Below are 26,386 nucleotides of genomic sequence, written 5' to 3'. Positions count from 1 at the left end.
ATAATCAATAAATTACTTATGTTTAATGTTCAAATCGATATTATTATTATTATTATTAAAGTACGCCTTTGATAATACATGAACTTGCAACTATCTCGAATACTTTCAAGACCGAATTGACTACAACAAATGAAAAAAATTGTAGGAAATTCGGACGGTATTTGTTGGAGAATGTGAGTATGGTTTTTAATTTTAGTTACTTTAAGAATCTGTATTTAACGAGACTGTTTAAGTTATTCATACCTGGAGGGGTGAAAGAGAGATTTCTCCTCGTGATTTTTTTCCTTTTATTTTTTAGGTAAATTCCTAAAAAAGATCATAAGATGTGAAATCACTTTTTATGATTTATCAGCATGCCATCCAATGAGGATTTCTCTGTGAGTATTTTGGTGGGTGACACAGTCCTACCGGAATACGTCCGTGGTGGGGTGTGTTATGTAGAGTGTGATTTCTTCTCCCCCTTCAGCTTTAAACAGAAAACAGAGGAAAGGGTTGGAGATGAAATAGAAACTCAGGTGAGAAAAGGGTTAAATTTATAACTGAGAAAAAATATAGACACTTGCTGCATTTGAATTTTTCTTCTTTGCTTAAAATTAAACTTAAAAATAATCTATGTGATACATGATCTTTGTGACAATGATGAATCTGTGAAAAATCCACATACACAGCGTCATGCCATAAGTATTCATATACTATGGAATAATTTTAATTCTCGGGGATCAATGTTCATAGTCAAGCAAAATTTTATTTGTTCATGGATTCGTAATTTCATGGGTTTGCCTTTACTTGTTTTTATCGTAGTTTCAATGAATCACAGTTAACAAATGTTTCTGGGGATGTAAATTTGTGGGTATGTGTGACCCATGAAATCTATCAACATTGCTTCCCGACACCAACAAATTATTATTCTGCATTAGTGTACTACATGTACATGTTGACGGTGCATCGGTTAGGGCGAGCGCAGATACTTATCCAGTTTTTATTTAGATCTGACTCGTCAAATCGCATGTGACATTCGGTGCGTATAAGACTCTGACGTCACACGGCGTCGTTTGCGTGTTGCTTTACCAAACTAAAGCCTGAACAGGGCTGATTTCAATCTGATTTCAATCAGTTTATGACTATTTTTTTGCAAAAACAGATAAATTCATTAAATCAAGGCAAGTTTATTTTTCATTTTACTTTTGTCATTATTCTCGCAAGAACGTGGCTTTAGCGTTTGTGTACGAAGTGATGCATTGTGGGTCAAAATTACTGTTGTATAAAATGTGCAGCAACTTTTTGATGTCGTTAAAAAGTGTCGCTTCACGACGCTCGCGACGCTCGCTGCGCTCGAAATTATAGTATAAAATAGTTTTTGCCAGATTCTGTGCCGGGCTGCCCACCTAAATTATTAGAAAATGGGTATTTGTTGGATGAAAAAAAGAACTGATGTAAAGTAAACATGCATGCCTCAGACCTGTGCACTGCATTTAACAAGAGGAATTTTTCTATACTTCAGGAACAGCCAGTGACACCATTTTCCATTTGTATATCAGCAAAACCAGGACACAGATCTTACCATCATTTCTACTACAGGGTGTTCATTGACGGACAGAAAGTTACGTCACGGAGCATTCAACAGGGAGAGAATAAGTAAGCTTCTTTAAGAAACAGAGCCCGATTTTTTTGTTCTTCAAAATCCTTATCACTATTTGGATTCAATTTCACTGAAATACTCTTCGTCTAAAATTTTGGTTCTGAATTCATTGAGATTTTGTGTAAAGAGGACGCTATATAGGAAGCATAGAAAGGCAAAGATGAAATGAATATTTCACATTCTACATCTTTTTATACATGTTATAAACATTCAAGGTTTCAAGAATGATGATTAACTTTTTATTCCATGCAGGCTTATTAAAGGCTTTCGAGATGGAATTATGGTGAAAGAATTTTTATTCTCAATGCCCAGTCTAAAGCAATCACAGGTTTGTTAGATAGGCAATTACTGGTAAGGCCATCTGTAAAATAAAGTTTGTGTGCCCTCTCCTAACTAAGGCTAAAAAAAAGATAGGGTTGCTTTGTAGGTGGGGGAATTTTTTTTCTAAAAAAAATTGAAACAAACTTATTGACTGGATGAGAAAATCCAGGAATAAAAAGAAAAAAAATCGTTTCTAGGAGGTCGAAAAAGCAATTTTTTAGGCACTTGGTTGGGCGAGGGAAAATTAACAACTTGTTTAAAATGGCCCAATGACAATGATTGATTTATTTAAGAAAAGTTTTTAATATTTTCTAAATATTTTAATATGATTTAAGTGTTTATTTACAGGTAATTGGTTATATATTTATATGATTTATAATATCTTAATTCATTACTTTTAATTAATACTTTTGCCTTAATTAGTCTGAGGCTCCATCACCAGATCGTGTGGGGTGGATCGATGTGGAGTGTTGGGATGCCACCTTAAAGACAACAAAGACATCAGTCAGAAATCGCAAACTGGACTTTACCTCCGGCTCCAAAAAGGACAGCATGAGAATCACACAAGGTTAGAGAAAAAAATTTGTTTTATAGAATACTCACTGCAAAGATGCAAAAGAACACACAGATCACACATTTATGATGGCTGGTAAACTAACAGTTGATCCCATTTGTATGTGTTTTACATGTATTACATGTAACATTATTGAGAGGATATCAGTTGTGTCTAGATAGATATTGCAACTGAAATAGAAATTTTTCTATTACCATGATTACATTTGATCTGCTGATTCAGATAATCAATTGTAATTTACAGAGATGGGATTCCTAGTTACATGTATTACCATTATTACATGTGATTAAAGATATATGTTCTAATTTAAGAAAGCAAAGTTTAAACCATTAACTTGGATATTAGAAAAGAAATATTTTTAAGGTTGTTTTATCCAATTCCTTGTTCTTCTTTTAGGCAAGTACCTGATGACCACTACAAAGGCAGGCCGTGTCTTGCAGCTCAAGAACGCATATCGTTCCACAGACTACTGGGATCTTCATTCCCTCCGAAGTAAACTCTCCATCAAATACGTCACTGCTCAGGACCTGAGGGACATGGGTATAGCGGTGGTCCCTATTCCCTACCCCTCACATCTCCGCCACAGTCAAGGGAGGGATCTGGGAGGACAGAGTGTTGATTTATCTCAAGGACTTGCCGGAACAGCTTACGACTCACAAGGAAGTAACGGAAAAGAGACCGGTGAAGAAAAAATAATTGTGGATTCAAACATTGTGACACTGGATGGGAATAATGATCCGGGAATTTCAGATAGGGTTAAGGAAGATGTGGAAGTGATGTCTCAGAGCAGTGGTTCTTCAGTTGAGAATGTGAAAGTGAAGAAAGAGGCCACATTTTTGGGAACAGACATTGTGATTGATCTGTGTGATTTAGACGATCATGAAGATTTGACAACCAGCAAGGTTATTGTGTTAGATTGAAAAATAATTTAACACTGGTGTTAATAGCAGACTCTGGAATGACACAGAATGTACATGGACAAAGTGTTGCGTTGAACAATAGTGTCATATTTTTTGGTTACAAAAAATTCCAGTGTTGATCTGGGTGACTTTGACAATTAATGAAGATAGTTTGACTATGGACAATTATTGTTTTAGCTGTTTAGACCGAAAAAGTATTCACTGACAGTTGTTTTCAGACTCAAGAAAGTTACCAAATGTCAATGGAGAAAGTATTGCAATGACCCCGATGATGAAGATTGTAAATTATACTTGTACTTATGTTGCAAATAATTGTGTTTTGAGTTCATGTCCATTTGGACAAAGCAATATTTTTCACTATGATCCAGTGCAAAGTGATGGATCAGACTTGCATGATAATTTTGTTGAGGATTTTATTTTTCATCATTTGATACACATATTTTCCTGTATTTGACAGCCATTTTTTGTATAATTTTTTTTTAACATGTATAGGGAGAACTAGAATTAAAATTTAAAAAATGCCAATATATGTTTAAACTGGTCATTGTTTGTTTGGAATTGCCTCCCGCCTCAGAAATTCAAAAAATTTTATTGTTTTTTTTTTATTTAATAAATTGTTTCCAGTTATATATGTTGAAATACAACTCTATGTAAAATTTAAGGTTTTTCTGTTAATGGTAGATACTTTTTTAAAAAGTTTATTTACTGTTTACTAAGATTTTAATCAAAAATTTAAAATTTATCTTCAATTTAAAAAAAAAAAATTAATTTCTAGAAACCCTTTTCCAAACAAACAATTTTTTAATGATGGCCTAGACAAAAATTCAGTTTCTATTTATGTCATTACTACACTTCTCCAGCATGCTAGAGGCTCACAGTGCGATACTTTTGACTTTAGCTGAGGAAGCAGTCATTACACAACCAATGGATTAGAAAAAGTAAAACTAAGGATTTATGAGGAAGTGTCCAGGACAATTGAGTTTTACTGTATTAAACTGATTTTTTTTTTTCATATTTACCCCAATAAATCATTATCACACTGCACAGTCTTCCAGGTCAGAAAGACTCTTTAATTTACAATGGCTAATATTTCCCATGATTGTGTATTTCTGTACATGCAATTCCATTTTAAATTAAGAGCTTATATTTGTAATTAATGATGAAATCACATGTAATGGCCAGTGGGATTCGCTCGCTGGTGGCCGGATACAGTAGTTCAGTCGGTAGAGCACATCTGGACGTGATTCAGGGGGCTCGGATCAAAACCTGGTCTACATTGTAGTCCTCTACATATGTGACTATGTGTCCTCTCCCACTACATAGTTTAAAAGGGATGTCCTACACATCAATCAAATAAATTTTGCTGTATGCATCATCATTTCTGCAGAATAGTTTTGAATAGTAAGAAAACAATATTGGGATTTGTCAACTGTATTCTAAACAGCAAAAGTCAGAAACATGGTATGTAGGAATCAATTGGGACTGGTGAAAATTTAAAAGGAGAAAAATAAATTAAATTTGTTTATTTTATTATTTATATAAGGAAAATAAACGTAGTTTCAATATTACTCGTGAATACGAATCATTCAGTGTATACGAGTTAGCAAATAATTTTTGGTCCGGAGTTGTGTGCCCTTGGCAGCCATTTTATGCGATTCAAAGCGGCGAAAGCCAAACGAATCCTGCAAAAATGCCTCCAGTAACGATGAATTTACCCGCGGAGAATCAAGGCAAGACGGAGGAGGAGCTTGCTGTGGCAAAACCTGTGATTGGGATCATCTACCCCCCTCCGGAAGTCAGGAGTATCCTCTAGCTGTGTCTGTTGCGCAGTCCAAACGTTGTCTGCGGTCTCAGAAAGTTATTTCTTTGTAGGGCTGTGTATTGAGCCAAAAATTTCGATACGATACGATACAATATTTTTTAAAGCGATATGCAATATATTGGATTCTGAAACAATTCCATCAGAAAAGGCTTCTAAATCATTTTAATGCATACATTTCATAACAAATAGGTGTTTTATTACCCATTTTACAGTTCTTGTCTCATTGTCTTTAAAGATAACACTTCAGTTAAAACTTTTGATGACATTAAAATCAACATGTTCGAAAAAATGTCTTTTTGTATTTTGTAATAATTATTAAAACTGTGTTATTTCCTTAGAAATTATATAATTATTGAAGGTTTAAATTAAAAAAAGTAAAATATAATCTTTGGTGATTGAAATTCCCATCTTTTAAACAGAATTTGAAGAAAAAATGTCTGCCCGATACGTATTGGAAGTTATTTTTTTATACGATATGATTCTTGAATATCGATACGTATCGATATATCGATATATTGATACAGCCCTATTTCTTTGCACTAGTGTCTTTATTGAAAAAAAAACAACACCTTTTCGGTCTTTTGTGCTTATGGTTTCAAATGATATAAGACTTAAAGAACATATGTAATATCACTAATATTTGTGTAAACAACATTAAACACGTAAGAAAAAAAGCCAAATCCTATGGAATCCGGATAGGGCCATGCAGTTCACTATCGCATCATCACGCCGTCCAGGTGTGTGTTGATAATGCGATGACACGATAATGTGATGATGATGAAGCAATGATGCAATAAAAATGAAGTGATTGCATGATAATGCGATGACGATGGTGTGATGACGATGACACGATGGTGTGATGACGGACGATGCGAGCAATGGTATCATTGCCATTATATAAATGGTGCCTGTTTTCGAGGGTAACAGTCGAAATTGACACCCCAAGGAAAACCATTGTCAACCAACGTGTCACATTAAAGGTTTTCGATATTCACATTTACATTTCTGTCGGTGAACCGTCTAATATCCACGCATGTGGCATTACCGTTGTGTTACCCGTTGTCACATGCGTTGCTACTATCGCACCATAGCTCCATGAAAGTACTATCGCACCATAGCTCCATCACTCAATCGTTATAGCGCCATCGACCAATTAGTCGATGGTGCGATAGTGAACTGCAATGCCCTATCCTGATTCCATAAGATCCACATGTAATATAATTTTTAGGTTTTTTTTTCTCTCTCTTCTAAGTCTATAAAAATACTCATACTAGCTCAAAAAAAAATACCTGTTCCCAAATATGATTAAAAACAGGTCAGGTTTACACCTTATGTCTGAAACACCCTTATTTTAGGACAAGACAGGTCCAGTCCAAGACTATTTCTACCTACATAGCTATTAATACCTGCATAGGTATTTTACCGGAAGTAGCCATTTTTACCAGCTTTTTATATTAACCGCATTTTGTAGCCAAAAGACCAAACAGCGCAACATGATGAACACCATATTTTTGATACAGTCACACTAATGATGAATATGACTAAACTTTGGCCAAAAAATTATTATTTCCTGAGTCTGAGATCTTACATTGGTTTCTATGCGAAATGATTATCTACAAAGTAATCATTTTTTGGCCAAATTTTGTCATATCCATCATCATTGTGACTGTATTAAGAAATTTGGTAATCACCAAAATGCAACGTTTTCTTTTTGGCCACAAAATGCAAGTTAAGCAGGAAGTAGGTAAAAATAGCTACTTTAGGTAGGTTTAAATACCTATTAATAGCTATGTAGGTAGAAATAGTCTTTTAACTGGACCTGCAGAACTTGAGAGGTAAAAATGTAATGCTGCAAGTTTGTCCATGTGCAAAACGAGTTCAGAAAACCTTCCCAGTGAAAAATCAGCCATTTCATTTAGAGAACATTATTTTTATAGTTTTTTAAGAGCAACATGATTTTTCTTTAGCATACAAATAGACATTGTAGACAAGACTGCTAGTTTCGTGGCCAGGAATGGACCCGAGTTTGAGAGCCGTATTCGTAAAAATGAGATGAACAATGCCAAGTTCAACTTTTTGAACCCCTCGGACCCTTATCATGCCTACTATCAACATAAAGTGCGAGAGTTCAAAGAGGGAAGGGGTAAATATATTCTATATTGCAGTCAGATTTCAAATTGTTGAAGTACTCAGTGCAAAAAAAAAATTTAACATAAAATAGCATGATAAAATGAAATTTTTCTTTTTTATTTCAGGACAAGAACCAGTGGCACCAAAGGTATGAAATTTAAATAATTTTTTTATGAATGTTAATAAATTATTTGTTTTACACATAATATTTGTACTCTTTTGATTCTCATCTTGTACAATTATTCTAACACTGCATCAAAAACATTGCTGCCCATGCTGCGTTTCTCTCCAATATTAAAAAATCAAAAAATATGTTACAAAAATCTTAAAAATGTGGATTTTAAGTTAACAGCTATTCACTTGATTGTTTTAGCCGACCCAGGGAGCCCCATTCTCACAGAAGCCAGCGGAGCAGGCCAAGATTATGCAGGAAATAATTGTCCCCAAGGAGCCCCCGCCAGAGTTTGAGTTTATTGCCGACCCTCCATCCATTTCTGCATTTGATTTGTAAGTTCTCCTCCTCTGTAATGCATAATGGAATCATTTGGTTCCATACAAATGTTAGACCAGTGTTTAAACACTGAATTGTCTCTGGATTTTTCCATTCACTTGATCATGAAAAAGAGCACACTGTTGCTGTGCACTTATGCGCTTGAGAACTATTCATTATCTCTATATTTGAGGATGTGTTCAATGTATTAAAGCCCCATCGTGTGTACGTTTAACAAATTGCGCTGGAGCATTTTAAATCAGGCTTTTGTAAAAGCTTTTTTTTAGCATTCATTTCCTATGGACATCATTATTTTCTAGTTTCTTCCATTGAATCAAAATGATAAAAACTTGAGAATATGAGTAAGAGGAATGATTGAAAAACTTTGACCACAAAAAAAGAACCAATTTATTTCTCTTGTTTCATAAATTTTGATTTTCTGGACACATTGTAGGGATGTGGTGAAATTGACAGCTCAGTTTGTGGCCAGGAATGGACGTCAATTTCTGACCAACTTGATGAATCGAGAGCAGCGTAATTATCAGTTTGATTTCTTGCGGCCTCAACACAGCTTGTTCAACTATTTCACTAAACTGGTGGAGCAATATACAAAGGTTAGTGAAAACCGACTGCATTTTGTTGAATTCTCATTTAAAGTTTTGCATTTCTGTCATTGTCAGGTTTATGTGTACAAGTGTAATAATTGTCAAAATTGCATTTTCTTGAATTCTCATGTAAAGTTTTGCATTTCTATAATTTTCAGGTTTATGTGTACAAGTGTAATGATTGTCAAAAGGCTGTATAAAGATAAACATTGTAAATTTCAGATTCTTATTCCACCCAAAGACTTGCTGGATAAATTACAGAAGGAGTCATTTGATTACAAAGATGTAAGTTGTTACTTCATTCTTTATGTACTTTGTGAGATAAACATTTATTGGTATAATGCAGTCATAAACTTTTGCATAGTTTGGTTGAAATTATATGCTGAAATGAATTTTGTATTTTGAAAATCAGTTGGGGGAAAAACAATCAAACTGAAATGAGACTCTAACCATTTACATCAAATTAATTTTCATGGAAAATTGTTAATGATTCAATTTAAAAAAACATAAAGTGAAAAACCTTTTAAGTATTCTGAAAAGGTTTAGCTTATTAAGGCCATATAAAATTGAAATCTTGGTTCTCAGGCCCGCGCGCATCCGTTTTGAGGTAGCTGCATTGCAGATTTTATTGAATTTTTGCTAAAATAAATAGTTGGTATTGCAGAGACCAATCTGGGAAAAAAATTCCGACCTCATTTGTTTCGTAGTTTAGTATTCAAATATCACTTCCGGTAGCCCATTTACAATGAGATTTTGGCTACTTCGTTTGAAAATACATTCGAGGACATTACCTACGATGTTTACACGCTGTTAAGCAGTGGATAAAGCAGAAATTTTGACCAGAAATGGAAAGTATATCTGTGATTAAAAAAATATCTTTATGTTAAAGAAAATTCGGAAATTAAAATTTAAAAAAATACCTCCCTCATCTACTTTATTGCCAATAAAATGAAAAATAAAATGCCGCCCTCCCGCTTCTGTTTTGGAGAAAATAGGCCTGAGAACCAGGGAATTAAATTTAGATAGCCTAATCAAATTCTTGTGCACCAGAATTGTAAAATAATAGATTTTTTGTTGCATTTAATCTGTCAAAGTAAGAACGTTGTTGACAGTTACTGTAAACATATTTATGTTGTTTACAGGTGCTGAATCAGTCTAAGTACCGAGTGGAATGGCAGAGGCACCAAGACAGGGAGAAGAGGAAGGAAGAGGAGGCCATAGAAAGGGAGAGAGGTTTGTCCTGTTCATTATACATATAGTAATGGCATCAAGCAGGGCTAATACATTTCTGTCATTCATTGAAGAAAATTTTGTCTTGTAAAAGCATATGAACGAAGTATATTTGAAAAGTGAAATCAGATATAGCTTTACAAAAAACTGCTTTTAAATTCTTTTGTAAAAAGATACTTCAGAATTTATATTTTTGTGTGTGTATGTTAACTGAACTTAAGATTTTATTTGTTTACAGTTGCCTATGCCCAGATTGACTGGCATGATTTTGTGGTCGTGGAGACAGTAGACTTCCAGCCAAATGAGAGCGGTGGGTATTAAGTATTTTTAACAACGACCCCAAAAAACAGATACATGTACTAGTATTTCAGTTATTATATAAAAATGATTAATAATCATTTCTTTTGAATGTGTTTTGAACATGAAACACATGCAAAATGAAGCCAGTGTTGTGAACATCAACGTATACAAAAATGAACCCAGTGCTTTGAATATGAGCACATACAGAATGAACCCTTTGATTTGCACATAAACACTTGCATTGATTAACGATAATGAATTATGTGCTTTGAACATAAATACATACAAAATGAACAAAAATTAAAGAAATGTTTCAGAAATTGTTATAGTCCAGACAATATAAGATATGAAGTTTAAATTTGATTGTGACTTTGTAGGAAACCTCCCCCCTCCCACCACACCGGCTGAGGTCGGAGCAAGGATGTTGGTACAAGAAAGAATCCACAGAGGAGAGGTAGGCATAAAAAAGAGTCATTTAATTACCATAATGTCCATAAATTGTGTATATCGAACACGCTTATAATAAATTGATGCTTACAGTGAAGTGATTTTCATGTTCCAGTGCTTTACAGTATTTAGTGATCTTAATGGATATAACCCCCCGTTCACACAGAGCTGCGACTCTACGGCGATCATCCCGATCAAGCCACGATCTGAAATTTTTTTGGATCGGGGCAGATTGCAGCCGATCGGCGTCTAAATAGAGCAATTTGGCAAATTATGGTCTTCGTTAGGACCATACTACGATGTCCCTACGTCAAACGCGCTGCTAACACGCTTCTACTACGATGTTACGCAGACCGTTGCCGACAAGCGGCCGTGTTTACTGCGTTTACGCTACGCTGCCACTATGACATTGAAGACCATACTACGACGCTACACAGACTTAGATGACTGTACTGCGATGTCGCTACGGTGGTGCCGATCATATTACGTTTGCAATACGCTTCTAGTACGATTTTGGCTATGATGTAAATATATCTTGCAACCGGAGATTTTTGTAGTACGATTTTAGCGATGATGGATATCTTGCGACCGCAGTTTGTTTTGGGCCTTTACCACATGGTTTAAGGGCAATTTCAATCATAACTGTAACAAGATGTGAAAATGCTCAATTGTAAATGATCATCAAGTATAGTGTCACCCTGTATATGTAGTTTACAGATGATGATTGGTCAAATATCAGAGCTATAAAACAAACTCCTGTCTGAAAGGTCGTGGTATGATCGGCGTAAGGTCATTGTAGGTCTTCATAGGATCGTCAGGAACGTAGAGAGATCGTAGTGAGAACGTAGTACGAACGTAGAGGGAGCGTTGTATAAGCGTGCTTGGTAAGATCCTACGCTCTTACGGTGCTTTTACTACGATCATGAAGATCTCTCTACGATGCTTCCGCGCTGCTTGTACGATTATGGTGCTTCTACTACGCTCTTTTTACGACTTCACCCCGATTCTTGTTGGCCACGATCCCGCTACGCTTGTTTTGAACATGTTCAAAATAAGCGTGGTGAGAGCGTAGAGCTCTGCGAGCATGAAGACCCTACTGCGATCATACTACGCTTATGACGACCCCACGACGTTTCTCCTGCGATTTGTCACGATCGGCCACGCTTTTGGACACGATTTGATCGTAGTAGAAGTGGCGTCTATGTGTGAACGGGGGGTAATGAATAATCTTTATAATGAAGCAAAAAAGTCCTGTATATGTTATTTATGGCTCTGACTGTGTGATGCAATAAGAATTTTTGAATGTTTTTGTTATATTTATAGTTGGATGCTGATGAAATGGAAGTGGAATCTGATGAAGAAGACGAGTCTGACGAAGAAGAGAGAGTGACAGTGAAAGCCATGGAGCAGGCCAATACACAGATACAGGTAAAATGAAATAGAAAGAGGCAAATAAGCAAATATGAAACATTAAGTGGGGAACAGCTTGAATCCTGAAATGAAGGCTACAGAGTAAGGTAAATCCAAAATACTGAAATTGATAATAATGAAACATTTTCTTAAACAAGTACTGAATTTTCATTCATGAATTAAAGAAGAAATATTCAAAAAAATAAAAAAAAAAGCTGTGTCAAATGAAAGTTCTTGGTTGCCTTTCCATTATAATCATAAATTTATTGAAGTATTTTATCACATCTTCCACATTTGTTTAGGATATGGAGGAAGCTTCTGAGGAAGAGGAGGAAATGCCCGTACACAGGAAGGCACCCCACCCCCCACAGCAACCCCCACCCCCACCAGGACCTCCCCCTCCCACGGATAATCTCCCACCCCTACCCCCCACCCCAGACCAAGTCATCATCAGGAAAAACTACGACCCAAAAGGCAAGGCTTACTCAGAATCAGAAAAATACTGGGGAGAAATATTTCCATAACCCACTCTTTTTCTTCTCTTCTAGAAATTTTCAAATCCTTCAGTCTTTTAAAAGATTTTTAATTTGACTTTTAGCATATACATTGTATTTTACTTTAGGACTATCCTGTGAATAGTCATTATTCTTAAATTTTAGGCTTCACATAGTATTGTCATGTAAACGTTTTGACTTTTTCAGCGCGTGCCATACAGCCAGAGACTGGTGTGGAGCAGTATATGGTGTCACCAATCACAGGAGAGAAAATCCCCGCCAGCAAGGTCCAGGAGCACATGAGGATCGGTCAGTACTCTTTTAAAGCTGCTCTTTCAAAACACTGTTCATTGTAATCAGTCGACACCGATGTAGACGGACGTATGTTATACAGCATTCTGTAGTGGCAATAATATGTAATACTTCGTTTAATGCAGGAAAGTAAGATACAAAGAGACTTATAATTATAGTTGTACAGGTCAATGCAGTATACAAACAAACACAGATACAGCTAACTGCAATAAAATGTAAACAAAGGCAATGCAAGATAACCAAGCACGAACATAGGTCGCCACCCGTGTATTATTTTTACATGCATATATTTATTAGAATTCAAACATGTAAATTTTGTGGAAAAAATTAATGGTAGTTGCTGATGCAATGCATGTACACAGTAATAAAGAGTTGGAAAGAGTTAAAACTTTTTCTGAAGTTTAAATTTAGCATGTTCGATTTCGAAACAGGGCTCCCACTGGACCGAAAATATTTTTCGCCACTTTTCGCGACACAAGCTTTAAGGAAAGGCATACTTACATCTGATTTCTCGACAATGCAAGCACTTTTTGTTATTCATTTTTTTTTATTATGTTTATCTGACAGAGACATTGTTTTAAAATTGTAATGTTTAAAACTTATGGTAGTATCCATTTAAAAAAGAAAAAAATAATAATGTTGGAATTACACAATTAATTTGATATTGTATTGATATCAGCCAACTCTTGACAGAAAATGTTCTCTTGTTTATATTTTTTGTTCGCCTGGTAAGGGGGGGGGGACAGACCTAGTAAAAATATGACATTTTTTAAAAGTGGAAATTTTCATCATTTCATTAATTAATTGTGAAAAGAAGTAAATTAAAAAGTAATGAAAATTAGGTTTGAAACTTGACTTTATTTTAACAACTTGGAGACTCCAGCGTATAATATGCAAGCTCATGTTATTGTAAGTAATTCAGTGTAATTTACTAACTAAAGATAATTCCGTTTCCAAACCAATTTCTTTTTCACTCTTGGTCAGTTAATGATATATTAATGTACACATTTTTTAATTTTAAGTAGGTAAAATTTGAAGCCATTCTTTACAATTTTCGTCATGTTTCCCTACTTTCGGTTTTAAAAAACGATCTACATAGATCCAGATTTTGTTGATAAAAATCTTTTATATACTAACTTCATCTCCTAATAACACTGTATCCCCCTTGTTTAATCCAAATTATATTATTTCAAGCAATTTTGTAACCCTTTATTGCTCCAGGCTAGTTACCTAGTCAGCTCTGTTCGTTCAAGCGAGACGTGATTTCCTACATGTAGGTTTCAGTTTTCACACCTCTGCTGCATTAAATAAACAAAGGGACTTATCTGTATACATTGAATAAACAAAAGAGCTAACCAGGGCTACACAAATTTTGTACATGGTACATCTAAAAAATTCATTTTCGCCACTTATGAATTTCTTTTCGCCACTTTTGAAAAAAATTCGCAATTGGCGACAATGGCGAATCACAGCTCAAGCCCTGTTTCGAAACCAGCAAAGTCAATGTAATTTATTAACACCACTGCAAAGTTTGAATAAGATCAAGATACTTAGTATATGCGTATACAGCACCAATTTCAAATCTTGTGCTTAACATTAGAGTAATCAGTGAGGCTCTTGCCCATGACATGTAGAAGTCTAATCAGTGAGTCTATTGTAGGTCTGTTGGATCCAGCCTGGATCAAGGAGAGACAGAAGGTGGTCAAAGAGAAGCAGGAGCAGGAGGAGGTCTACGCCCCGGGGACCTCCATCGAGATGAGTCTGAAGGGCCTGGCCGAGAGACGTACCGATATCTTTGGTGTCGGCATCGAGGAAACTCAGATCGGTAAAAAGGTAAGTGCCTGCTCTTATTGTAAAACTGACAAAAAGATTTGATATAATCAGTGGTTGAAACTCACTGTAAAATCAGTTAGACATGCAGGGCTGATTGCTACTGAAAGTTGTTTGTCCTGCCAAAAATGCATAAATAGCCCCCCCAAAATTATTGTCATTTATGAGTTTGTTTAAGCAATACTCAGTAATATGAATGGGGACAGCTCACTATATATATTCGATCCCAGACCTATAGGCTGATGAATTTTACCCGTTTGCTTGCTACTAGCAATATTAGTTGATTTGAGATTTTACACATCCAGCTGGGCAAATCTGTACGCCTGTTACAAAATTTGGGGGTCTCAGGCTCACTACTAAGTCAAAAACGTACTGACATTCCCATTTTTTACTGACAAACTTAGAAAATTACTGACAATGTGCTGTCGTTACTGTAAAACTTACGATTAATGAAAAAGAAGAATGATGTGAAAACCAACCGGGGAAAGGCACACACTTTTTAAAGATTTAAGCAAGGATAAATATATATAAGAAGGGGTACATTACATCTAGTTTTGTAAAAAGAAATTACTGGTTCCTAATATTTTTGTTAAGTCGTGTTAGTGTGGGTGTGGGACAGTGAAGTGAGGAATTTGTTTGATTATCAAATCAAATAAAAAAATAGTTCATAGTATATTTTCTTAACTTTTTATCAGTAATTTAGAATAATTAAAAATAAAGAACAATTTATATGCGGCAATATCATGACAGTAAAAACATCAGCCGGAGTTTAACTATATTTTAAACTTTGCCTGGGTCGAAATTGATTTATTGGAGAGAGAGAGAGAGAGAGAGAGAGAGAGAGAGAGAGAGAGAGAGAGAGAGAGATGAACGGCAACTAGACACGAAGATTGTGGGCACCTACGGTTAGCGAATAATCTTAATCTTATGAAAAAGAAAGATGTTCATAAAACCTGAATAAAATATATCATGACGGATATAAATTGATCAAATGGACAAAGAAATTTGCATCATTAAAAAAAAATTACACATTTTTATAAATCCTTTTCAAGTATACTAGATATTTTTTTCAGGTAATGTGTGTAGGGGGGGGGGGGGTTATACATGTATACTAGAGGGTTCGAAATAAATATTTGTTAGCACTGGTTCGACGGGCTTATGACTTTCAATTTTCACTACTTCGTAAAATATTTTACTAGACAAGTCCGCATTCTGCCTTATTAGTATGTTAACAGCATAACATCCCCTACGCCTACTTACTTTATGAGATGAAATTTAACTTCGGCACATAAAATTAAATTAATTCCAATTCACCGATAGCTACAGAGGGAAATGGTAAGTATGAAAAATGAAAAATTTTTGTTCAAATTGAATCATGATTAAAACATACTTAATACTTAAAAAACTAAATCGTGATCTACATCCCCCCCCCCCGGCAATGTGAATAAACAGAGTACTCTTCAAGTAAATTAAAGCGTCAGTACTGTTTGTATCTTTGAGAGAGAGAGAGAGAAGAAAAATATTGGAGAAAATGGTGCTACTGCTAATATTAGTCTTACCGCTGACCTAGTAAATATGAATATTTTCTGTAAGATTACTATAATTGCTACTAGTACATGGATTTTTATTGCTAGTCTGATAAATATTTATTAGTCTCCGACATTGGGTACATATGAACCCTGTGTAAGCGACCAACCAACCATTCAGTTAGATACCGGTAAAATGTTTTAAGTGACAAAATTAACAAGGCATAGTACAAGTTTATAAGTGGAATACTGTACTGTTCAATAGGGGAACTCCCATATGAGCAAATGAAACCGGAAATCCGTTAACAGGGGTAAAAAATTATTTGACTTGTACAGATGTCCGAGAACATTAGGAAACTGAATTACCTATGAGTAATTAATTATTCAATATTTAGAAGATTCCCTATTTTAACAAGAGACATCTGTCCTGTTTGTGAAAAGAAAATTAATACAACTTTCCAATCGTGAAAAGGGGGGGGGGGTCTCTAAAGTCAGATATCTGTGTGCAAAGAAATTAATAGATGAAAACTAACTTGATGAATAATTAATTTTAATTCTTTAATTGAACTGGGATAGATATATTCTACATATAAATTTAAACTTGATTTACACATAGTTAATTTAAATTCGTATTCTGAATTATTTTACAGATATCGATAATATTTTAGATAAGATTTAAAAAAAATAATAAAATATTTTTTTTTTTTCATCAAAAATTAAAATAAGACTGTTTTTAAACGCAAAGTATAACACACAGTCATTTTCACACCACTGCAGCCTCCCCGAGAGCGAGAACAATAGGGACAGTAATTATCAGTAAATGTCAGCACTTGTCTAAGTTTTTCAGCAGGGACAGTAAACAGGTCAGTAATTGTCTAAGTTTTTCAGCACCGACTAAGATTGTCAGCACTTTTCTAAGTTTATCAGCACCGGCAGTAAAAAGGTCAGTAATTGTCTAAGTTTTACAGTAACGACAGCACATTGTCAGTAATTTTCTAAGTTTGTCAGTAAAAAATGGGAATGTCAGTACGTTTTTGACTTAGTAGTGGCTGTCACCGCATGGTTATTTCAAACACTGGATATAATGGAATTTAAGATGGCTGGTAACTGACATAGGAGATTTTCTATTTTGTACTTATGTCATTTCTTAGAAAACAATGGCTTTTATAGGAGAAAAATTGCCTTGTTGATATGATATTGAGCGACTGAATTATTTATGACATGACCTGACAGGGGTAGACATTAACTTTTATTTCCACTTGTCCTTCGGGCAAGTGAACTACAATTTTGACTTGCCCGAATGCAAAATTTGGTTGCCCAAAATTTTTTAAGAAAAAAACCAGTTATTGTACCTTAATTAGTTGTAAATATAAAAGTTGACCAATTAATCTCTATTTTGAAGTTAACTGTTGGAAAAAAATGTTGATATGATGGTGATGCTATATTTGTAAATGTACATGTATGTAAAACACTTTCTTGTCATTTAACTATCCTGAAAACACACAGAGTACTGCAGGAATATTATTTTCTTACGATTTTTGTTTGAAATTGTAATTTTTCCTCTAAAAAAGCTGAGGTGAAGCCAGAAGGAAAAGAGTGTTATGTTTTGAATCAAGATACATCGTGCACTCGTGAATAATTGGCGTTCTTCATATAATTCTTTAACTGGGTAGAGAAAGTATTCTGTAATCTCTATTTCATAATAAGACTGTAACGTAAGTTGTCAGACAGATATATATAATCATATTTTTTAAACTACGAAAGAAAACAGAAAAACGAACCCGATTTCTGAATAAAGGTAAGATCCAGAAACGCTACCGAGGGATTCCGAATGCAATAACAATGTCCCGTTTTTGGCGGAAATCAAGTGTTTAATTTATTGTGTTGTTTAGAAACTTATGTGAGATTAAAAAAATGTTTCTATCAGAAATATCCACTTGCCCGATCGGACAAGTACATTGATAGTTTCACTTGCCCGAACTGAGAATTTACTTGTCCCGGGCAATCGGACAACCGTTAATGTCAATCCCTGCCTGAGGGTTTCGTTCTGGAAGAATGTATAATCAAGTTATAGGATTTTAATTTGTATATTTTAAAAATTATCTTTTGGTAAAATAATTTCAAAATAATTTACCATGTGTAAAAGCACATTGATTAGATGGGTAGCTTGTATGACCACATCTGTTTGCATAGAGCAGTCTCCCAAGATTGTGTGAACTGCAAGCTGCACCCTTCAATAATATTTCATGACATACTGTATTTTTATACCCCCCGCAAACGAAGTTTGGGCGGGTATATAGGAATCACCTTGTCCGTCTGTCTGTCTGTCCGTCTGTCCGTCTGTCTGTCCGTCCGTCTGTCAGTCTGTCTGTCTGTCCGTCTGTCCGTCTGTCTGTGCAATCGTGTCCGGTCCATATCTTTCTTACAGAGGGACATTAGAATCTACTACTCCACATTAAGATTGCTCATAACCTAAGGGTGTGTCATGACCTTGACCCAAGGTCATTTGGGGAAGTTCAAGGTCACTGGAAGAAAAATTTCATAATTCGTGTCCGGTCCATATCTTTCTTATGGATAAGCTTGGTAGGTTCTCATTTCACACAAAGATTGCCCATGACCCAAGGGTGTGTCATGACCTTGACCCAAGGTCATTTGGGGAAGTTCAAGGTCACTGGGAGAAAAATTTCAAAATTCATGTTTGACACATATCTTTTATGGATAAGCTTGGTAGGTTCTCATTTCACACAAAGATTGCCCATGACCCAAGGGTGTGTCATGACCTTGACCCAAGGTCATTTGGGGAAGTTCAAGGTCACTGGAAGAAAAATTTCATAATTCGTGTCCGGTCTATATCTTTCTTATGGATAAACTTGGTAGGTTTTCATTTCACATAAAGATTGCCCATGACCCAAGGGTGTGTCATGACCTTGACCCAAGGTCATTTGTGGAAGTTCAAGGTCACTGGTAGAAAAATTTAATAATTCGTGTCCGGTCCATATCTTTCTTAAGGATAAACTTGGTAGGTTTTCATTTCATACAAAGATTACCCATGACCCAAGGGTGTGTCATGACCTTGACCCAAGGTCATGTGGGGAAGTTCAAGGTCACTGGAAGAAAAATTTCATAATTCGTGTCCGGTCTATATCTTTCTTATGGATAAACTTGGTAGGTTTTCATTTCACATAAAGATTGCCCATGACCCAAGGGTGTGTCATGACCTTGACCCAAGGTCATTTGGGGAAGTTCAAGGTCACTGGAAGAAAAATTTTATAATTCGTGTTTGATACATATCTTTATTATACAAAAACTTACTTCTGAAAAACCCAGCGGGGGGTATTTTGTCCCGATTGGACAGTTCTAGTTATGTTTGAACACAGTGTGCTTTGAGAAAATAAGCAGAATTTTATGGTTTATTTATTCATAGATTGGAGAGGAGGAAACTAAAGAGCCGAAGAAAGTGGTCTGGGATGGACACACAGCATCCATGGAAAAGGTCACTCAAAAAGCCAGAGAAAACATCTCCATTGAGGAACAGATCAAGACTATCCACAAAGTCAAAGGATTCATGTAAGTATTGGCTCACATTACCAGAATGTTTGAAGTGGTTAGGCAAATATTTTTCTTGCCAAATTGTTCTATATTTTTCTGAGTCGAAAATAATTTTTTGCTGTGAATGGCAAAAATTACCTTGTTAATAATAGAGATTTTTGAAATGAAAAGCAACCAAAAGAATAAATAAATAAATAGGTAAATAAATAAGTGAAACTTAAACCTGGAAATTAAAAAAAAAAGTAATCATGACAAAATTTTTATGGATGTTCAATGAAGTCATTCATCTACATGTAATTCTTGGCTTGATTTTAAAGGCAAGATGCAGAGAAAGAGAAGATTGGCCCTAATATTCCTAAGAACCCCCCTCCACCCCCTAAAGCGGCTCCACCACCACCCCCGATATCTAAGCAGGCCAAGCCGCCCCCACCCCCTCCCCAGTCTGCTACAGCACAGCTCAACCCAGCCCCCCTGATGTCTCAGGCCGTCCCCCAGAGACCAGGACTGATGGTACTGCCTCCCAGACCCCCAATGCCAATAGTGCGTAAGTAAAATAGTAATGAGCCTTATTTTGTTTTGTTCAGGTAAAATGTACTGTAAATCACTTTTTATTTGTGAGAACTTTATTTTTGCATAATTACGCGAGACAGTGTGCTCGCGAAAATTTAATTCTCGCGTATAATAGTATTCCTTAAGAATATATAGAGCAATAACCACAATTTGCGAAAATTTTGTCTCGCTTATCAAGAGTCAATGACTATCTCGCGAAAATAAGGTGTCGCCAAAATTTAGTGATATACAGTATATAAAGTCTTATAAATGTTCTCAAATAATTGCTGCTGCTTTATAGTCTTTTATTAACTGTAAATTTTTCCGAGACCTTGCTTTCATGAGATAGAATGCTTGACACTTATAAGCGGAAGGAATTTCACAAAGTCTAGTTTCTGTATGTATAAGCTATACCAACAGAATTATTCCTGAGTACAAAATTTGCAAACACACAGTCTGGTGTAATTACACAAAAATAATGTTCTTGCAATTCAAAAAGTGGTTTCAATATTCTGATAATCCAATATTTTTTTGTTTTATAAAGGTATGCAGCCTCCAATGCCGGTGGCCTCACATCAGTTCATGCCTGGCCCCCCACAACCCCCGGGCTTTCCTCGTCACATGATGCCAGCAGGGGCAGCCCCACCCCCAGGAATCCCCCCGCCCCCTCAGGACGACGAGCCCCCAACAAAGAAACAGAAGACAGAGGACCAGCTGATTCCAGAGGAAATCTTCTTGTCCAGAAACAAGGTCAGTGGGTTTTAGTGTACAGAAACAATGAAAGTGTTAATGCAACAACAATATCAGTGACTGTTGGCCATTGCTATAGTGTATACCTGTACATATGCAGTAACACACCTACAGTGAAGTAAAAGGGACAGACATTTTTGCTTTGACTTAAATTTAATTTGTTTTATCTGTTTAAGTTCATAATTATTTTATAGCCATGGGGAAGAAAAATCACTTCTTTGTATTAAAGTGTTTAGATATTATTGTGATATTGGTGTGCACACTGTAAACATCTTTTATTGTATACCACATACTGTATATTAAAAAGTCATATTTACATTGAGTTAGGATATATTAATAAGTCGTTAATCTCTGTAGTAATGAAATGACTTGCACAAAATGTTCACAGTTGTTTACATACAAAATATATAAAGATTGGAAACGTATACTTTTTGGTAATATTTTGAACACTATTTTAAAGCATTGATGTTTCTGTTTCTTTTGAAGGCTCCTGTCACATTCAAAGTATCAGTCCCAAAGGTGGATGACAAACCAGAATGGAATCTTAAAGGACAGACTGTGTCCTTCACCTTGCCGCTTACAGACACGGTAAGTTCCAGGTCATGTTGTGATCTTCTATTCCATCTTTCTTATCTCTCTTCTGTTTGAAAATTTAATTGAAACTAGAACAAAAAAGATGAAGTATCTAAATAATGATGTGTGGTCCTATACATAGTCCTATGAAAATAGAATATTGAAATTCAGACTTGTTGAAATCCATCGATCCTGTCAGCATGGCCGGTAAAAATTTGTTTAAACCGATAACATTTAAGAGAACAATGGTCTGGGTGACCATTTGAAAAAAAAATTGAGCGTATTGCAAATTTGAGAAAGGTCGGGATCAGGATGTGTAGTTAAAGGTCACAAACACAGAAAAAATGGCAACATACACAGTATATTGACAATAGCCAATTATATTTGTTATAGCAAAGTCATAAAAGGTGTCATTTATGTCTATTGTTAAAGATTCTCTATCCCAAGAAAGGAAAATAACCATGATAAGCAGGGCTCCCACTGGACCGAAAATATTTTTCGCCACTTTTCGCGACACAAGCTTTAAGAAAAGGCATACTTACATCTGATTTATCGACAATGCAATGCACTTTTTGTTATTCAATTTTTTTATTATGTTTATCTGACACAGATATTGTTTTAAATTTGTAATGTTTAAAGCTTGTGGTAGTATCCATTTAAAAAAAGAATAATAATGTTGGAATTACACAATTAATTTGATATTGTATTGATATCAGCCAACTCTTGACAGAAAAGTCCTCTTGTTTATATTTTTTTTAGCCTGGGAAGGAGGGGGGGGGGGGGGCTAAAGACCTAGTTAAAATATGACATTTTTTTAAAAATGGAAATTTTCATAATTTCATTAATTAATTGTGAAAAGAAGTAAATTAAAAAGTAATGAAAATTAGGTTTGAAACTTAACAGCTTGGAGACTCTAGGGTTTAATATGCAAGCTCATGTTATTGTAATTTACTAACTAAAGATAATTCTGTTTCCAAACCAATTTCTTTTTCACTCTTTGTCAGTTAATGGTGTATTAATGTACACTTTTTTAAATTTACATTAGGCAAAATTTGAAGCCATTCTTGACAATTTTCGTCATGTTTCCCTACTTTCGGTTTTAAAAAAAACGATCTACATAGATCCAGATTTTGTTAATAAAAATCTTTTATTTACAAACTTCATCTCCGAATAACACTTTATCCCCCCTTGTTTAATCCAAATCATATTATTTCAAGCAATTTTGTAAACCTTTATTGCTCCAGGCTAGTTACCTAGTCAGCAAACAAAACAAAGAGAGTCTTAGCAAACTATGTAAACTCCAAAAGCGAGCTGCTAGAGTGATTTTGAATACAACTTTTTATACACCTACATCGGAAATGTTTTTACAACTGAGATGGATGCCAATTAATGATTATTTTATGTATAGAACTGTCATCCTTGTTTTTAAAGTTCTTCACGGATTAACTCCAGATTATTTAGATGTTTTTAAGTTTGTACATGAAATAAACAACAGAGCTACAAGATTGAGTCAAAGTAATTCATTGTACATTCCGAGGGCTAAAACAGAATATTATAGAAGATCTTTCACAATTTATGGTTCCCAGCTATGGAATAATTTACCAGAATTTTTTAAAGAATTGTCCATCTTTGCAAAGTTTTAAAACATCATACATAAGAAATTATTACCAGTCGTCAAATTAAAATATAATTACTTAGATGGTAAATATGATTGTTTTTGGTGGTAACGTAACACAAACCATGTGTATATATTGATTTTAGTAGCTACTTGCTTTACATTTACTGAGTATTATGTTTCTGTACATAATCATCTGTCTGTATATATGTTTTCAGGACCACAATGTAAACTAGTTGTAAACTAATTGTGCAATCCTGTATAAATAAAGGATATTATTATTATTATTATTATTAGCATTGTTCGTTCAAGCGAGACGTGATTTCCTGTATGTAGGTTTCAGTTTTCACACCTCTGCTGCATTAAGTAAACAAAGGGACTTATCTGTGTACATTGAATAAACAAAGAAGCTAACCAGGACTACACAAATTTTGTACATGGTACATCTAAAAAATCACTACATTTTCGCCACTTATGAATTTCTTTTCGCCACTTTTGAAAAAAATTCGCAATTGGCGACAATGGCGAATCACAGCTCGAGCCCTGATGATAAGGTACATGTATCTGGTCTGACAAAACTTTGACTGGTCCGACAGAACATTTGACTTTGTCGGACCAAATGTCTGACAGTGATTAAAGTATTTCAACAAGTCTTAAATTATCATTTTTCACAGAAATTCTTTCTGTTGCAGATTTCTGTAATGAAAGCCAAACTGAATGAAAGCCTTGGCATCCCAGCTGGTAAACAGAAACTTCAATATGAGGTGAGACTTGAGCTTTATATATGTGTATAAACTTGTAATATTACAAATGTTCCATCCAGGTTGATGAGCATTGTTAATGGTGGTTGAATGGGTGTGACACCATGGTCTTTGGAAACTTAAAAATATTAATTTCGTACAAAGAAATGCAAACCATTTTCACTAGAGATAGATCCATTCCAGAATAATCAGTTTAGATTTAATGAAAAACAGTGTTTTGTATAAAAAGTTGTTCTTGATTAATACCTAACTCATACATATCCTTATTTCAAGTGGGAAATTTTTTAAAATTTTCTAGAAGGCAACAGGGAAATTTTCGCCCATTTTATTTTCGCTTCTTTCGCCCTTCCCTTATTTGAACGAATTCAAAACGGGTGAATTAAAAGAATACAGTATAATTTCTTAAATAAAACTATGGATGTGCGAATTTAATGGGACAAAATTGTCTGCAAGTGTGAAAGGGCGAAAATAATGTGTGGCCAAAATAACCCTGTATACAGCAATAGACTTCCTTGTAAACACCAAACAAGGGTCAGCAGCATAGATGTACGGGGGTATGCTGTTTCTGTCCTGTATCATGTCAGGCACCATTGTTTCTGTTGCTTGACATTTGTTCTGCTGTTTTTTAGGGTATCTTTGTGAAAGATTCCAACTCTCTGGCTTACTACAATGTAGTCCAAGGAGGTACCATCTCCCTACAGCTAAAGGAGAGAGGAGGGAGAAAGAAGTAAACACTGGAGGAATATAAATAGAGACTGGATAGAAATGAGAGGGATATAAACAATGAAAAGTGGATATAAACAACAGGGACTGGATATAAACAATGGATACTGAATATAAACAACAGAACAACTTCATCATATTTACACTGAATTGAACATATAAATTAAAAAAAAAATCAGAAGGAATTCTATGAATTTTATAGTTTTATAAATTAATGAGTCTTCTCTGTTATTTATATAGCTAAAACATTAAAAAAAAGAATGTGCATAAAAATTTGAACATTTTTTGAAATGGTATAGATGCTTTTATGCAGTATGCTGTGTTTCATTATTTTCGGTTTCACAATCATGGTAATCAGGATCATTTGTCTGAGGTTTTATTATTCATATAAATTATATTTTACATCACAATAAAATATGCTTAAATTGAATTGCCTGGAATGCATTGTTTTGCTTCATTGTAAAAGTGATTCATTGTATCTGTTTAGGTCATAATTATGTTTTAAAGCTACTATGAATAAAAATCACAATTATTATACTGTAAGAATCTGTTCAAAATAAGCCTGATAAGGCTGTGAGTTGTGTAATTGTAAAATGTTAAATTTTGTGTGAATTTTTACTAGGTATTGTGTAAGATACTGTAGTAATATGTTGAATTTTCCACGTCATGGATTTCTGAAGAGACATGTTTTCACATACAGTGGACCTTCAGATATCCGGACGCCAGATATCCGGATGCTTCAGTATCCGGACGATTTTTCATCGGAACGAAATTTTTAAATGTTATTTTGTCTTGTTTAACTGTTGATTCAGATATCCGGATGCTTCACATATCCGGACAAATTAACTGGGAACCAAAGCGTCCGGATAAATGAGGGTCCACTGTATTTGTAATTCATTCTTATATCACCATCGTCTAGATGTACTTTAATATGGTATGAAATTTTGGGAGTGTAAGAAGTTCAAAAAAAAATATATAGCTGAATTCAAATACATTATTCAGAATCAAAGTAAATTTTCAGTTCATGTAAATTAATTCTTTGTAATGGAGCATTTTCTTTCAAATAAAAGTAAAAAAAATTAAATGTTTCTTCAACTTTAAGAACATAAATATATAGTCTTTAATTAATATGCTATTTTGCTGCTTTCAGAGTATTTAGATTGCTAAGTAAAGCATTCTTCATGAATGTAATTTTCAGGAGCAACAGCACTACAGATATGCAATGTAGAGTAAACATTTTTTTCTCGGTTCCAGGATAGTAGACAATTCAAGACTCTCCCTTCAAAATAAAATTGCATACAAGTACAATGTAATTACTGTAGTGTACACTATGTTAAGAAAATGGATAAAATTACTTCAGAAAGTGAAAAAATCCTGTTTAATTAGCCAATCTGAATGCATTGAAATTCAAAGAAATGCTAACTTGGTATACTGTAAACCAACTTTTATTTGCGTGCGAGAAATTTTTGCGATAGCATTGCGCATATTTATTGCCGTGAACCAGTCCTTCACGTCTCTTTCTATTAACAACAGATCCAAAAAGCCTTGGTCGCGAAAATTAATCGTTGCGAACTAGGTTACCCCTGGTAGATCGCAAAATAAAGCCTTGGACGCGAAAATCAATTTTTGCGAACTAGTTTACTCCTGGTAAATGGCGAAATAAAGTCTTCGCAAATAAAAGTTGACAAACAGTTTATATCAGAATCCAGTGAGACAAGTACAACAAGTTTGGGAAATTTATTTCTTCAAAGTTATTTTAAGGAAGATCATGAATAAAGCATATCCCATACAAGTGAAATTTTTAGCAAGATTCATT

The 26,386-nt window shown here is 34.7% G+C and overlaps 2 protein-coding genes across 2 annotated transcripts; both read left to right on the top strand.

Moving 5' to 3' along the window:
- The first annotated feature begins 304 nt into the window (after positions 1-304).
- LOC134268328 (uncharacterized) lies at positions 305-3,928 on the top strand. Its single transcript, XM_062750604.1, has 5 exons — positions 305-515; positions 1,502-1,635; positions 1,892-1,967; positions 2,384-2,528; positions 2,931-3,928. Exons 1-5 carry the CDS (start codon positions 354-356, stop codon positions 3,452-3,454), a joined length of 1,041 nt encoding a protein of 346 aa, XP_062606588.1. The 5' UTR covers positions 305-353; the 3' UTR covers positions 3,455-3,928.
- A 1,137-nt stretch (positions 3,929-5,065) lies between these two features.
- On the top strand, positions 5,066-25,654 carry LOC134268717 (splicing factor 3A subunit 1-like). Its single transcript, XM_062750982.1, has 20 exons — positions 5,066-5,256; positions 7,255-7,419; positions 7,532-7,554; positions 7,780-7,913; positions 8,351-8,510; positions 8,724-8,786; positions 9,644-9,734; positions 9,970-10,041; positions 10,409-10,485; positions 11,802-11,906; positions 12,191-12,362; positions 12,590-12,691; positions 14,355-14,527; positions 19,475-19,617; positions 19,917-20,143; positions 20,693-20,898; positions 21,385-21,486; positions 23,779-23,850; positions 24,477-25,256; positions 25,446-25,654. Exons 1-19 carry the CDS (start codon positions 5,145-5,147, stop codon positions 24,576-24,578), a joined length of 2,301 nt encoding a protein of 766 aa, XP_062606966.1. The 5' UTR covers positions 5,066-5,144; the 3' UTR covers positions 24,579-25,256; positions 25,446-25,654.
- The last annotated feature ends 732 nt before the right edge of the window (positions 25,655-26,386 follow it).

The sequence above is a fragment of the Saccostrea cucullata genome, unplaced genomic scaffold (genome assembly GCF_032062105.1).
Source record: "Saccostrea cucullata isolate Sc308-1 unplaced genomic scaffold, CSIRO_AGI_Scuc_v1 ctg762, whole genome shotgun sequence".
NCBI lineage: Eukaryota > Metazoa > Mollusca > Bivalvia > Ostreida > Ostreidae > Saccostrea > Saccostrea cuccullata.
This window is presented reverse-complemented; position numbering and strand designations above follow the sequence as displayed.